The sequence below is a fragment of the Schistocerca cancellata genome, chromosome 12 (assembly GCF_023864275.1).
Source record: "Schistocerca cancellata isolate TAMUIC-IGC-003103 chromosome 12, iqSchCanc2.1, whole genome shotgun sequence".
In the NCBI taxonomy this organism is placed as follows: domain Eukaryota; kingdom Metazoa; phylum Arthropoda; class Insecta; order Orthoptera; family Acrididae; genus Schistocerca; species Schistocerca cancellata.
Window position 1 is genome coordinate 42,937,674 of NC_064637.1, and position 16,589 is coordinate 42,954,262.

The 16,589-nt window shown below is 39.7% G+C and overlaps 1 protein-coding gene across 1 annotated transcript in view; it reads left to right on the forward strand.

Annotated features, from left to right (window-relative positions):
• Positions 1 to 735: 735 nt before the first annotated feature.
• The window catches only part of LOC126109411 (F-box/LRR-repeat protein 17-like), a 331,740-nt gene continuing 315,886 nt past the window's right edge, over positions 736 to 16,589 (forward strand). Inside the window, exons 1-2 of the mRNA XM_049914445.1 lie at positions 736 to 815; positions 11,514 to 11,689. Coding sequence (XP_049770402.1) covers positions 785 to 815; positions 11,514 to 11,689 — 207 coding nt within the window. The 5' untranslated portion in view covers positions 736 to 784. The remainder of the gene's footprint in view (positions 816 to 11,513; positions 11,690 to 16,589) is intronic.

Here is a 16,589-nt window from a genome sequence, read left to right on the forward strand (position 1 = left end):
TCAGACCTATATGACCTTACAACTACAAAAGTGTTAATTAATTGGGGTTTCTTCAGTGGCTGCGTGTGTTGGTGAAAACGCCTCAGTAAATTAAGGGCAAACATATCTGCCAAAATGACAGTTGCGTCTATTGAGCGTGCACTTAGAGGCCAAAAACCATTAATACAAAATTTGCTGGCAAAGATACAGTTCTTCCAACAACATTTAGGAGACCATTTTCATTTTTCTCTTTTTAAGGGTAGCCACAAAATGTCAATTTTGTAATTCACACTGCCGGCTGGGTAGTTGTGTAGAGTTCTCTGAAGGCATAATCTTTATCTTTTAATACCATCATCAAGTGTTAATTTTCCACAGTTGCGTGGTTCATGGGGTATGATACACAGCTATGATGTTTAAATTGATAACCTGAACAGGAAGTCACGTATTATTGATCTGCTGAAATATCTGACATTGGCAAGTTTTGCATTACGGATATCAGATTTTGGAGATAAAAACGTCAAAAAAACTGACTCACTTTTCGTATTTTCATTCATTAATGTCTCGTGAATTATAAAAGGGGTGTGTGTTGCAGAGAAGTGTGTAATTCGTACAGTAATATACATACACATATATAATACATATTATAATTACAGGGTTCACTGTGGAATCTTCCTGGTAGCTGTTTAAATGGTTGGGCATACTGATGACTGCATTTCGGCACATGTACTCTGTAATGCAGTTAGTAGTGAATGATCAGTCACAGTTTGAAAACAAAGTAACATTTGTAAATGGAGTAAGAGGAGGAATGATTTACTCTGCCAATCACACAAAAAGAAGTGAGTAAATCATTTAAAATAATCAAGTTTTGAAAATATAATGTAATTAGTCCATACTACTATATACAAACAAGTTGTTGTTAACGTTTTTAATGACAAATCTTGAAAGGAACTTGGAGAGAGAGAGAGAGAGAGAGAGAGAGAGAGAGAGAGAGAGAGAGAGAGAGTGTGTGTGTGTGTGTGTGTGTGTGTGTGTGTGTGTGTGTGTGTGTTGTATATTTTTGACAATGGCCTTGTTGGTCGAAAGCTTATTATGTGACAGTCTTTTTGTTGTGTCTATCTGCGACTCCATATCTCCATTATATGATGAGTAGCAACTATTGTTTTTATAGTATCATTACATTGACTGATTTACTTAATAATTTTACACAACATTCTAATAAAAATTTGGGTGGATATAGGCTATATACTAAAACTTCATGGCAGATTAAAACTGTGTACCGGACCAAGACTCCAACTCAGAGCCTTTGCCTTTCGCGGGCAAGTGTTCTACCAACAGAGCTGCCCAAGCACAACTCACAACCTGTCCTCACAGTTTTACTTCTGCCAGTACCTCACCTACTACCTTCCAAACTTTACAGGAACTCTCGTGCAAACCTTGCGAGACTAGCACTTCTGGAAAAAGGGAGATGAGGTACTGGTGGAAGTAAAGCTGTGAGGACGGGTCGTGAGTTGTGCTTGGCTAGCTCAGATGGTAGAGCACTTGTCCACAAAAGGCAGAGGTCCCGAGTTTGACTCTCAGTCTGGCTCACAGGTTTAATCTGCGTGGAAGTTTCATATCAGTGCACACTCTGCTGCAGAGTGAAAATTTCATTCAGGCTATATATTGTTTTGAACAATTATGTACAGGTTTTCTGTTAAAGCTGACTGCAGCAGAGGAGCTGTGCTATGCTGTGCTGTGAAAAATGTGCACTTTCTTCATGCATTCAGTTTTAAATACAATAGCAGGGCATTTAAAACCTCAGACAAACTGTTTCTCCCATGTATATTCTTCCTCTCTCTCTCTCTCTCTCTCTCTCTCTCTCTCTCTCTCTCTCTCTCTCATATATATATAGGCACTGGCAGGTCGATAGACACACAAAAATCTAGCTTTCGCAACCAACGGTTGCCTCGTCATATATATATATATATATATATATATATATATATATATATATATATATATATATATATAAACAAAGATGATGTGACTTACCAAATGAAAGTGCTGGCAGGTCGACAGACACACAAACGAACACAAACATATAGGTATATTTTTCCTACGTGGAATGTTTCCTTCTATTATAATATATATATATATATATATATATATATATATATATATATATATATATATATATATATATATATGGTTATAATAGAAGGAAACATTCCATGAAGGAAAAATATACCTAAAAACAAAGATGATGTGACTTACCAAATGAAAGTGCTGGCAGGTCGACAGACACACAAACGAACACAAACATACGCACAAAATTCAAGCTTTCGCAACAAACTGTTGCCTCATCAGGAAAGAGGGAAGGAGAGGGAAAGACGAAAGGATGTGGGTTTTAAGGGAGAGGGTAAGGAGTCATTCCAGTCCCGGGAGCGGAAAGACTTACCTTATGGGGGAAAAAAGGACGGGTATACACTCGCACACACACACATATCCATCCACACATATACAGACACAAGCAGACATTTTAAATATGTCTGCATATTTAAAATGTCTGCTTGTGTCTGTATATGTGTGGATGGATATGTGTGTGTGTGCGAGTGTATACCCGTCCTTTTTTCCCCCATAAGGTAAGTCTTTCCGCTCCCGGGACTGGAATGACTCCTTACCCTCTCCCTTAAAACCCACATCCTTTCGTCTTTCCCTCTCCTTCCCTCTTTCCTGATGAGGCAACAGTTTGTTGCGAAAGCTTGAATTTTGTGTGTATGTTTGTGTTCGTTTGTGTGTCTGTCGACCTGCCAGCACTTTCATTTGGTAAGTCACATCATCTATCATCTTTGTTTTTAGGTATATATATATATATGTGTGTGTGTGTGTGTGTGTGTGTGTGTGTGTGTGTGTGTAGTGTTTTGAAATGGTCTGTCGTCTGTCATTTACTTTCCCTTCGGAGGTGCTGACATTTAACTAAGATTTGTCGAAGAATCCTTTTGATAATATAAATGACCATGTTTATCAGCAGGACTACACTCCTGTCTCTTAGCTTTTTAATAAAGTTTGTGCACTAAAACAATGACACATCAACTTAATAAAATTTGCTTAATCATAGATATTATTTAACAGTCGAAATGGCAGGTATTGAGATAACTGATCACGGAATTGAAAAGCAGCTAAAATTGCTTAGCAGTGGAAAGGCGTCAGGACTAGACGAGATACCTATAAGATTCTATAAAGATTGTGCGAATAAACTTGCTCCCCTTCTAGCAGTAATTTATTGTAAATCGCTTGAGCAACGAAAGATACCTAATGACTGGAAAAAAGCTCAGGTCATTTCTAGTTTTGAAAGACCGTAAGACAGATCTGCACAATTATAGACCTATACCACTGACATCAGTCTGTTGTAGGACTATGGGACATGTTTTATGCTCAAGAAGTGTGACGTTTTTGGAAAATGAACATCTCCTTTATAAAAATGAACATGGATTTCGCAAACAGAGATCCTGCGAAACTCGGCTTGCTCTCTTTCTCCACAAGATCCACAGCACAGCAGACAATGGCACTCAGTCTGATGCCATGTTCCTTGATTTCAGTAAGGCATTTGACACGGTCCTGCATTTCTAATTAAGGAAAAAAATATGATATTATGGAGCATCGGAGCAGACTTGCAATTGGATTCAAGACTTTCTTGCAGATAGAACTCAACATGTCGCTCTTATCAGAACAGAATTGACAGATGTAAAGGTAATATCCGGAGTACCACAGGGAAGTGTGATAGTAGCATTGCTGTTTAGGGCTATTCGCAGATGATACAGATGTCTATACCAAAAGATAGTACGAATTTGCAGAACGACCTGCAGAGAACTGATGATTGGTGCAGGCTCTGGCAGTTGACCCTGAACGTAGATAAATGTTGTAACATATTGCGCATACATAGGAAAAGAAATCCACTACTGTACTACTACTCTATTGATGACAAACAGCTGCAGACAATGTCTGCTGTAAAATATCTAGGCGTAACTATCCAGAGCGACCATAAGTGGAATGACCACATAAAACATGGTGAGAAAAGCAGATACCAGACTCAAATTCATCGGAAGACTCTTAAGGAAATGTAACTCGTCCACGAAAGAAATTGCTTATAAGGCACTTGTTCTCCCAATTCTTGAGTATTGTTCATCCATCTGGGATCTGTATCAGGTAGGACTGATAGGGGAGATAGAGAAGATCCAACTAAGAGTGGCGCGTTTCATCATTGGATCGTTTAGCTGGCTAGAGAGTGTTATGAAGATGCTAAACAAACTCCACTGACAGACATTACAAGAGAGGTGTTGTGCATCACAGAGAGATTTACTATTGAAATTTTGGGACAGCACTTTTCTGGATGAGTCAGACAACATATCCCTTTCCACCACATACATCTCGCGCATTGACAACGAGGAGAAAATTGGAGAAATTAGAGCCAATACAGAGGCTTACCAACAATCGTTCTTCCCACGAACTATTCGCAAGTGGAACAGGGTTGGAGGAATCAGATAGTGGTATCAAGTACCCTCTGCCATATACCATTAGGTGGCTTGCAGAGTATGTTATAGGTGTAGATGTAGATGTTCTGCTGCATAACATCAAAATATATCAAGTACGATGAACTTCTCCTTAAATACTGATTGCTAATAGATAAGAAAGTATAACAATTATTATTGTCTAAGTTCCTATGTTTACTTGCCCTGCAGCATAGTTGTGTGTGTGTGTGTGTGTGTGTGTGTGTGTGTGTGTGTGTGTGTGTCCCTGGAAGACCAACTTTAAGAAGTAATGTAAGTCAAACGTTGATGGTGTTGAGAGAAAAACTAGCCACAAATTTATTTTAAGTTCCTTTTGAATAAACTTAAAATTAACTTAATAAACCTAAACTTAAAATAAATTTATGGCTGGTGCTGTCTCAACACCATCCATATTTGTCTTCAAATAACAACTACAGTCTCCAACCATGTTATCATATGACAAAATTGCCATAATTTAAGTGTTGAACATGTTGCTATGCTTTTTGCTGAGTAGGTGTACTATAATTGTTAAACTGATTTGGTCCATATCATAACAATAGGTCACAATTAATGGCCAGAAGACACAAATAACATAACTATAGTCTGTTTAAAATTGCTTGTTGGTTGACACATAACATGTTGGAGTTGGTTTCCTCCAGTCAGAGTACTCAGTGTCATTCCAAAACTGTTTGCTGTTGCCAAACTGCTACAAAAGTTCGTCACTTCATTTCCAATGCCTTGACCCGCATTTTTCTTGGTGTATTTGGATCCCAAATCCTGGGTCTGGCCCGTGTAGTTTGCATTTCATCAGATATGCTATTTACACACACACACACACAAAATGGTAATGAAATATGTACATTTCATACACAGCACTAGCTAAGCACTTCTGGATCCTTTTGCACAAGATGTGGTTTGACATCACATATTATCATCACAGAGACTGGCCTACAGTAGGAAATCTGAGACTGGCTCTGTAGAGGAATAAATAAAATGTTATCATGAGAAGTGCTGGTATAGCGTAATGGGTAAATTAAGATCCTGATGCGCAGTAGGTCATGGGTTCAAATCCAAATAGGTCTAAAATTTTTATTTTTAAATAATTATAAAAAGACTGATTAGCCACGATTATATGGCTAATGTATCACTGTTACGTTAGAAATTTTTGATAGCAAAGAAATGATTTACTCACAATTGCAGTATCTGCTTTCTAACAGGTTATTTTATAGGCTACTGTATTTTACCAAACACCTTATGTGATGTGTCATATGTATGTTTCACATTGTATCAATTATAATGAAATTATACACGCTTTACCTCCCAGAAGTTCCTCGTATACTACACTGTAGGCATAAGAAACTATCAGAGATATAGCAGCTAATGACATGTGAGAAAATCACAAACATAAATGCCTGCAGTTGCTAATAATGACTGTTCTTGTTAGCAGTTTTTTATTATATTGGTCAACAGCGGATAGTGTTCTACGTATAAATTTCCTTGTCAGTTGTAATGAGAAGACAGCAAGAAGTATCAAGTGACATGCTAATGTTTGGAATAATCCTAAGGAAAGTTGCAGCTGGAATTAAGTACATTACCTCCACGTATTTAACGATTACAATTAGATGGCTCAGTGTGTAACTAGACACCTAAATTCACATTTTTATGCGATTTTGTTTACTTCATCAAAAATAGTGTGCCTGCCACGCAAAATAAACCTCTTCGAATACAGTAGTTTTGCATTGTCGGTCTAACTGTATTGTGTTGTATACTGTGTGCTAATTATTAGCATTAAAAGCAATAATGCAGCATTCCCAGGCTATCTTCGGTCTCTTAACCCTGCTACAGTAAATGCTTGTTCACAGATACAAGTGAATGCTGGTGAATTGTCTGTGAATGCTCATTCGCTCGTGTTCACTTTCGTTCTCTCCAGTTTAAGGATGATTTAGACTTTATCTTTTCCACGTTTTCTGTTTCTCCAATCTCAGTCAAATCCAGGCATTTGGCTGCATATAAGCATTCTACTTGGTTAGTCACTTTAATGTGACTACCATATATGTTCGATGTCAGCGTGCAATAACAACTCACAAATGGGTCCGAGAAAACTTCCACTTGCACACTGTTGAGGGAGCCACTGTGATGTTCGTGTGGGTTGCTGGCCACATCAACCTGATGGGGAAACGAGGCTGCTGCCAAGGCTGCAATCCCCCTACCTCTGACTGCCAGTTCTTCTGTTCCTTCGGATGATCTCAATGTTGCCATCTGTTGGCAGGTGGCATCATTTTTGCATCGCCACTGGTCTTACCTTCATGGGAACAAGCTCTGGGAGATTAAACCCCTCCCAGCAGCTTGGTTGACCTCCTCTCGGCTCTGTCACTGTGAGGAGGTCATTTTAGTTAGGCTGTGTATTGGGCACAGTCTTTTTAGCTATCGCCACATTAACCGTAGGACGCCTGGGGGGGGGGGGGGGGGAGGGTTCGTGGAACCCACAATTCTCTTATGTCCCCTGCTTTTGCCCAAGTAACTTTCATACTACATATTCCCTTTGAGTTATTGTTTGTGGGCTATTTTATGAAACGTTAGTGTCAATATATTTTATAGAAAATTCCTGCTTTGAAAGAAAAAATAAACAAACTTATTATGGGTCCAACAAACACCCCCCCCCCCCCCCCCCCCCCTTAGGCTTGCATGCTATAGAAAATTTCCCTTAGTAGGATTTCATATTTCGTATCGCTACAGCAATGCAAGTTAGTTTCTTGTTGGTTGGTATTCTTGATATTCACAACAATTGGTTTACCTTCAGAGGAAGTGATTGTTGATGTCAGTCAGCTGTTATTTATCTTGTAAACTTGCAGTGAGTTAGTGCAGTTACCAACACGTAGGCCTCCAGTAACTTTGGTGTCCTACACAGCAAAAACGAAACCAAGTAAAAACTTACTGATGTTTGGCAACAGTGCACCAAGATAAAGGCACTGTTGGAGGAGAGAAGAATAAAACCGAGATAAATGCATATTATAATTCCACTAAAGGTGGAATTGATACCATTGATCAAGTGGCGCATATGTACACCTGCAAGAGGGGAACAAAGAGATGGCCTCTATCTGTATTTTACTCTCTCATCGACATTTGTGCTATCAATGCAACCACCATATACACCCAGCAACATCAAAGATGGAATGAAAAGAAACACAACAAACGGAAACTTTATCTTCTGCAAGCTGGGGTGGAACTAGTGAAATTGCAGGTAGAAGAAAGAAGTGCCAATGCAAGAGCGTTATCTAACCAAATTGTTCAATCAATGTAGAGTATTTTACAAAAGAAAATCAAAGAAGTGACAAAAGAAGCACGTCAGTCTCCTGCAGGGAAAGGTCGGTGCCATATTTGTGTAAGAGAAGGTAAAACAAAGAAGCAGAAGTACAACAATCTAAGTAAACCAAAACAGAAATGTGGACAGTGTTTAAAACGTGTGTAACACACATTCAGAAAAATTGTGAAGTGTGTCTCTCGCCTTGAAGTTGAGGACTCGGAGTAGTCTATTGTATATGAACACATCTGTATTTTGTATTGCAATATGTCAATTTTTTATTCACTCAGTCCAATATTTATAACAATTAACAACATTTATAAACCGATGCCTTAGTTAAAATACATAAATCATTTTGAAAGTTGTAATTTTTCGTCAGTAAACTTCTTTAATACCTTTGGGCTCACTGAACCCCCCCCCCCCCCTCCTCCTTAAGCATCCAAGTTAGAAAAAAAGGCTTGAGCGTCCTAGGGTTAAGTGGTAATCCCCGACCACTTTGTGCTCATTGTCGTCAACCTTTGACAGTTTGCCATTTTGTGACCTAAAGCTGTTTTTGTAACCACTTATGCTCTAGTGTACGTTTGCTGTCTAGGTATTGGCTGTTTAAAGCTAACTACATGTGGGCTGTCAGCTGCATTTTATTTTTCATCAGTTGTAGCAATATGGCGAAGGACATTTAATCTTTAGTTCAGGAGCTTCGGTGCCTCTACAGTGTGGTTTGTGGACCTATCTCCAAGTAGTAGTTTTTGTTTTTAGCTCTCATTCCTTCTGTCAGTGGGGCTTAATGTGTAGTTGCTTCTAACTTCTTTTTCTTATTAGTGTTCTAAGGTTGTAACATGGGCACTTCAGTTGTTTTTGCACCCTAAAACGCAACTAAACCAAACAAGTGACAGGTGGCAGCACTAGCAGGGATATAAAGTGTGTCAGGGAATGCAGAAAACTGTGCAGTTGCAAAACAGAGCGATTTATCTTGCCTCCAAAAGGGCATGATCATTGGCTTTTGAGCCGAGGGTGGAAGCAGTTCCAAAATGGCTAAGGTTTTAAACTGTTTGCTTGTTTTCGTGGTTAAAGTGTACTGTGCGTGGGATAATGGCCCTATCTGAAACTGTTGCAAATCCAAATGTGGTTCATCGCAGGGTGTTGATGACAGGGATGAACGACGGCTGCGGACTGGGGCGCCGACTCTGTGGGTGCTCTGGAACTTGCGTAGCCAACCTGACTTTTTTGGGGTGCTCGGCATCCTCACAAGTTGCGGAAGGAAAAAATGTATACAGGGTGTTACAAAAAGGTACGGCCAAACTTTCAGGAAACATTCCTCACACACAAATAAAGCAAAGATGTTATGTGGACATGTGTCCGGAAACGCTTAATTTCCATGTTAGAGCTCATTTTAGTGTCGTCAGTATGTAGTGTACTTCCTCGATTCACCGCCAGTTGGCCCAATTGAATGAAGGTAATGTTGACTTCGGTGCTTGTGTTGATATGCGACTCATTGCTCTACAGTACTAGCATTGAGCACATCAGTACGTAGCATCAACAGGTTAGTGTTTATCACGAACGTGGTTTTGCAGTCAGTGCAATGTTTACAAATGCGGAGTTGGCAGATGCCCATTTGATGTATGGATTAGCACGTGGCAATAGCCGTGGCGCGGTACGTTTGTATCAAGACGGAATTCCAGAACGAAGGTGTCCCGACAGGAAGACGTTCGAAGCAATTGGTCGGCGTCTTAGGGAGCACGGAACATTCCAGCCTATGACTCGCGACTCGGGAAGACCTAGAACGATGAGGACACCTGCAATGGACGAGGCAATTCTTCGTGCAGCTGACGATAACCCTAATGTCAGCGTCAGAGAAGTTGCTGCTGTACAAGGTAATGTTGACCACGTCACTGTATGGAGAGTGCTACGGGAGAACCAGTTGTTTCCGTACCGTGTACAGCATATGCGGGCACTATCAGCAGCTGATTGGCCTCCACGGGTACACTTCTGCGAATGGTTCATCCGACAATGTGTCAATCCTCATTTCAGTGCAAATGTTCTCTTTACGGATGAGGCTTCATTCCAACGTGATGAAATTGTAAATTTTCACAATCAACATGTGTGGGCTGATGAGAATCCGCACACAATTGTGCAGTCACGTCATCAACACAGATTTTCTGTGAACGTTTGGGCAAGCATTGTTGGTGATGTCTGGATTGGGCCCCATGTTCTTCCACCTAGGCTCAATGGAGCACATTATCATGATTTCATACGGGATACTCTACCTGTGCTGCTAGAACATGTGCCTTTACAAGTACGACACAACATGTGGTTCATGCACGATGGAGCTCCTACACATTTCACTCGAAGTGTTCGTACACTTTTCAACAACAGATTCGGTGACCGATGGATTGGTAGAGGTAGACCAATTCCGTGGCCTCCACGCCCTCCTGACCTCAACCCTCTTCACTTTCATTTATGGGGGCATTTGAAAGCTCTTGTCTACGCAACCCCGGTACCAAATGTAGAGACTCTTCGTGCTCATATTGTGGACGGCTGTGATACAATACGCCATTCTCCAGGGCTGCGTCAGCGCATCAGGGATCCCGTGCGACGGAGGGTGGATGCATGTATCCTCGCTAACTGAGGACATTTTGAACATTTCCTGTAAGAAAGTGTTTGAAGTCACGCTGGTACGTTCTGTTGCTGTGTGTTTCCATTCCGTGATTAATGTGATTTAAAGAGAAGTAATAAAATGAGCTCTGACACGGAAAGTAAGCGTTTGTGGACACATGTCCACATAACATATTTTCTTTCTTTGTGTGTGAGCAATGTTTCCTGAATGTTTGGCTGTACCTTTTTGCAACACCCTGTATGATTGGTAACAGGTGCCTTTTCTGGTGAATCATGTTTCATGCTCCACTGGGCAGATGGCCATTGGTGTAAGACATGAAACATCTAAAAGTAAATACCCTGCATGCATTATATGGTGTAGGGAATTGTTTTTGTGGTATTCTCTGGGTGACCTCATCATTCTAGAAGGCACAGTGGAGTGACACAAGTATGCGTATATCCTCAGGGGACCATGTCCACCCCTGCGTGCAGTATCAACAATTCCTACCTACAAGCAGTTTGTCTTTCCTCGGCATTGTGGCATCTACCAACAGGACAGCATAATGTGTCACACGGCTTGCAGTATGTGCAGTTTGAAGAGCACAAGGATGATTTTACCGTATTTCCCTGGCCACCATACTCTCTAGACTTAAACTCAATCGAGAATCTTTGGGACCACCTCAGACGGGCTGTTTTGCCAGGGATCCTCAGCTGAGAACCATAGCACAGCTGGTCACGACACTGGAGTCTGCGTGGCTCCAGATCCCTGTCCATACCTTCCAGAACCTCACTGACCCTCTTCCTGCACATTTGCTACGCAGAAGGTAGTTATTCAGGCTTTTGACAGGTGGCCAAGTTAAGGTAACTGGGCAGAGTAGCTTTATTACTGTAACATAATGCCGTCACTTTGCTGGAGGTGAGGTAGATCTCTGTTGTATGCTTTTTCAGTCAACTGAAACACCTTTTCCATTTTCCTTGACACGAGTTCATAAGTTTTCTGTCAACCATTTATCTATGCTACCACACAAAAAATGCTTAAATTTATTGACACTTAAATCCTTCATAATTTGTGTTAATGAAGCATCTTATGTACAATGTGGTACTGTTCATTACAGGTGTTCAACTACTACTCCCACCAGGTGCCATCAAGCTGTTTGGACATTGCGTCCTCACCTTATCCCTGGCACAGATGTTAGCTGCCTTGACGAGGTATTGCTCTACTGTGCCACACCTCAGGTACTGTACACAGCACGGCAGTGGCTGCCGGACACGTGCCGAATCTGCTGCAGTCGTGAGTACACCCTTCAGTCAATAAACTTGTATAAGCGACACACCATCTAAGTTGCCAGCATGCAAAAGTCGATTAAATTTACTGGAAGAAAGTGTAAAGTGACTTTAATTTCTTGAAATGCATGAGTGAACACTTCCATAATTTATTTATTTATTTATTTATTTTTTAAGTGATAAGAGGGTGGTTTGAAAAGTTCTTGGAATCACCACGAGAGGTCAGCACTAGCACAATGAGTTGTTCATGTGATATTCATTGGACTGTTGCCTGTAAACACGTGCCACATCAGTGCTTCTGGAAGAGAACTGTGGCAGTGATGTGGCTCTGTTGTTCCCACGTAGTGATTTGCGAATATGGATTGAGCATTGATTAAGTATTTCGTAAAGAAAGGTACAAAAGCAAAGGACATACATGATAACTTCCAGAATACACTGGGAACTATGGTCCTTCATATTCAACTGTTGCCAAGTAGACAAATGAATTTAAATTTGGTCAGGAGAGCTTAGATGACGAGCCGTTCAGTGGTCGGCCGAGATGTCACTACTCCAGAAATCATAGCAAAAGTGCACAAAATGGTCATGGAGGATCGCCAATTGAAAGTGTGTGAAATTTCTCATGTTTGCCAAATGTCGTCTGAAATGGTATATCACATTTTAACTGAAGAATTAGAAATGAAAAAATTATCTGCAAGATGGGTGCAGTGACTCTTAACGCGCACATGTGCCGTCGCCATGGCAAAATCGCATGAACTGGGGTATGAATTGTTGCCACACCCCTTATTCACCTGATGTGTCTCCATCAGACTTCCATCTCTTCCCAGGACTGAAAATTCTTCTTGGTAGATGGAGATTCACTTCAAACAAAGACTTGATAGCGTGTTGACAACTATTTTTCTGGCCTGGAGGAAATTCATTTTTGAGATGGGATTAAGGCACCGGAACATCATTAGACCAAGTGCGTTAATCTACAAGAGGACTACATTGAAAAATAAAATAAAGTTTCAGTGATGTAAGAACTTTTTTCTATCCCTTTCTGAGAACATTTCAAACCACCCTCATACCTCACTGGTTATTTGTGAAACAAGATTCTACCCACAATACAAGACCATTTACATATGTCTTGATTTTCTGAACTTATTTTGACATTTTGTGCAACACATCAGTGGGTTGGATTACTTCTACCCAAGTAGGTGTTGCAGATTTATGGCAGTTGCTCTTGTTGGGATAGGCCTGAGGTGCAGTGCTGACTTTATTATTATTTTCCATAATGCATCTTATGGCCGAGTGCACCAATCTCGATTAACAGTTAACCGCGGTTAAGTCGATATATAATCCTGTTCAGCACAGTATTCTGGTGCACCAACATCGATCAAAGTTAAACGAGGGAATCGACCGCAGTTATATTTAACCAGGGCTCTTTCCCGGTTTTCTCGACATAACCACGGTTTTGGAAGCATACGCTATTAAGATGGCGGCGCGTTTTGTTGTTATGGATGGCATTGAGGAAGATTTGTTATACCTTGACCATTTAAATCGTGACCGAAATCGTGTTGGAGTGATTGTGGAAAGGGGAAACCCTTTTGAAGATTATGGTGACAGAAAGTTTGAAGAGAGATTTCGTCTGTCGAAAGAAACAGTGTGGTGGTTATTAAATCAAATTAATGATAGGTTAGAATTTCCTACTGATCGGAATAACCCTGTTTCTCCGATAAACAGACTTTTGATTACTTTAAGGGAATATGCAACACATGCATTCAACATTCTTATTGGGGACAACAGTAATATACATCGTACAACAGCACAACGAATCATCAGTGATGTATCAGACATCATAGCATCACTGTCTCCTCGCTTTATAAAATTTCCAACAAGAGAAGTAGTGCACTCTGTGATGTATGGTTTTAGTCAAGTGGACCGATTTCCTGGCGTTCTTGGTACCTTGGATTGTACCCATATAAGAATTCAGTCTCCTGGAGGACATAATGCTGAGCTTTTCCGCAATAGGAAATCATATTTTTCCTTTAACTGTCAAACCATTAGTGATCACAATTTGTTAGTAAGGGATATTGTCGCTCGATGGCCGGGCTCTGTGCACGACAGTACCATATTTCTCAACTGCGCTCGCAGAGCTCAATTTGAAAACGGAGAAATACCACAAGGTCACTTATTGGGAGATAGTGGTTATGCATGTAAATCCTACTTGTTAACTCCACTTCTAAATCCGCAAAATGAAGCAGAGCATCGGTATAACAGGTCTCATATCAAAACTAGAAACACTGTTGAGAGAAAATACGGCATGTGGAAGAGAAGATTTCCCATATTATCTGTAGGAATAAGATGTAATCCACAGGAAGCAATGTCAATAATTGTGGGTACAGCTGTCTTCCATAATATTGCGAGGAGTACAAGCAGTGATGAACCACCAGAAGATCCTGAAATTTCTCGACTTTTAAATCAGTTATGTGATGAGAGAGGCCCCAACATTGAAGACAACGAAGAAGTGCTACATTACCTGGAAGAGCAGTTCGCCGTGCTATAATTAATGAACATTTCCGATAATCTAACATAAATTCAGACATTGTTCGTAATGAAAAATTATGATTATAGTTATGGGATTTCACCGTATTTTCAATTTTTCAGATTATTTGAGCATGTAATCTATTTTGTTTCTGCTGTCTAGCGAACAAAAGTACTCACTGAACTGGGTGTGTGATGCGAAATTTGAGGTTTTGTTGTGCCAGGGACAGGATGTGCTGCCTACAGACAATTACCCAGCTGCTGCTTTCCTGAGATATCTTTTTAGTGTGGAACTGTTGCTAATTCATTATTAAAGATATATTTCTTGCTTCACATTGGTTGTGAAAGCAATGCTGTACTCTGTTATTTATATACATGTTCAGTTTCTGGGTATGTGCTTAAATTTGAGAACAAATGACTCCATTACATTTAGAGAGTGTGAGAGTAAAAGCGAGTGGAATAAAATATCCATTATATTTCTGTATTATGTTCACTATAGATCCTAAACATCTCTTAAATTTTCTACTGTAACAACAAATATGTGAATGTTCAACAGTTTTGCAATATTAAAAGAGCACATTCTTTATTATTAGAACCTTACAGTTTAGAGATTATTTTACTGCACTTCTCCTCATTAGTAATGCAGTCTTATCACGTAGATAAGCTTAAAATTGTGAATATGCAGTACACACATGGGCACAAAAGAATCATTTGTGTAATAACATAAAGTGTCAGATTGGGATTGCTTATTTGTTAAATTGTTTCCATATTAATCACTACTCTTTATTTACAATATGATTTTCTTAAACATAAGTGTGTGTGGCCATAAGGTTGTGCAAAGAATTGAATTACGTTGTTAATTCTAGTCAGTCATGCGTTAATTCTAGTCAGTCATGCGTGTAGCAGCACTTTACACAATATTATGCACAACTGTATGGCATTTAAAAAAAAATACATGAAATTGAAGACAAATTTGTGTTTAGAAATTGCCACCAAAAACAAGTTCTCATTGCTACAAAAGGCAATTGAATGTTGTCAGCAATGTCTAATACTTTGGGGATCAGTGCAAGAGTAATAATTAGTTAAGGAGTGTGCTACTTCAGAAGATATGAAAGCAGAACTGTAATGCTGTGAGTTGACAGTACAAAGTGTCATACTTTAAGTTATTACTGAAAACTACCTCCCTCACCCTGTCACTGATATTGATGCAGTTTTTTCACATATTTAATGCTCACCTGTAGAGAAGGGAATTCCTTGTCATTGCATAGTGCCACAGAAAAATGCCTCACTACAAATACAGTTGTGGCAGAAGTTCTGGGTTGCCATCACAAACATTAGCAGGTGCAGAATATGGCTAAGAAAGCCACACATGCTATGACTACTATAGCAGAAACCAGTGACCCATCATAGGAATGCATTTCTGAAAATATCTTGCTACAAATTTTGCTGTGTTAAAAGTTATGGGCTGACATTGTGAACATTAACAGGTGCAGAGTATTGCTAGAGAAGCCACACAATGCTAATCTCACTACTGTCCATATTATCAATGCATTATTCAATAATGCCTCTCCACAAATACTGTTATGATAAATGTTACAGGTTTCCACCACACACATTACCAAGTGGTGTGGTTAGGAAAGCCACATATGCTATGCTTACTTTTGCAGAAAAGAGAACCCACCACAGCAATGTATTTCTCAACATGCCTCACTTCAGATTGTATTGTCATAAAAGATATAGGTTCCCATTATAAACATTACCTGGTGCAGAGTATTGCACGGAAAATGGCACACACAAAATTATGATTTGGAGCACTTTCCCTCATATTCTGGTACAAACAATGCAAAACATGATAACATTGGGCCTCATGTATATAACTGTTACAGCACGTATGTTCATTCCAAAGTTAGAGTAACAAGGATGCTTTATTATTTTGTTTCATTAACAGTCTACCTCATTGTTAAGTCATTTAAGTACAAATTGGCACCTGACGCTATGGCTGCTGGCCTGCAACTGACATGTATCTTACTTGTGTAAACTGCAGTGTTGCTAATCTGTTTTTGTATATGAAGTAATTCTAATTTTAAGTGATTGGATGAAACTTAGTCCAGACCAAATAAGCTGTAAGCAGATATTAGACAGACACCAACTAGGATAGAAGCACTATCACTAACAGGACAAACACAGAGAAACAATTTGAACTGTGAGACAACTTTAATACATTAGACAAAATACAACATAGCACAAAAAATTAAAAAAAAATTCACTGTCACAGGAAAAAAAGTCACGTGTCACTGGCATTTTTCTTCTTCCAGTACTTTAGTTTTTCTTTCAGGGCCAGAATCTTTAAATTTTTTATCCTCAGCTCCTTTTGGTGCTCTGCCTTC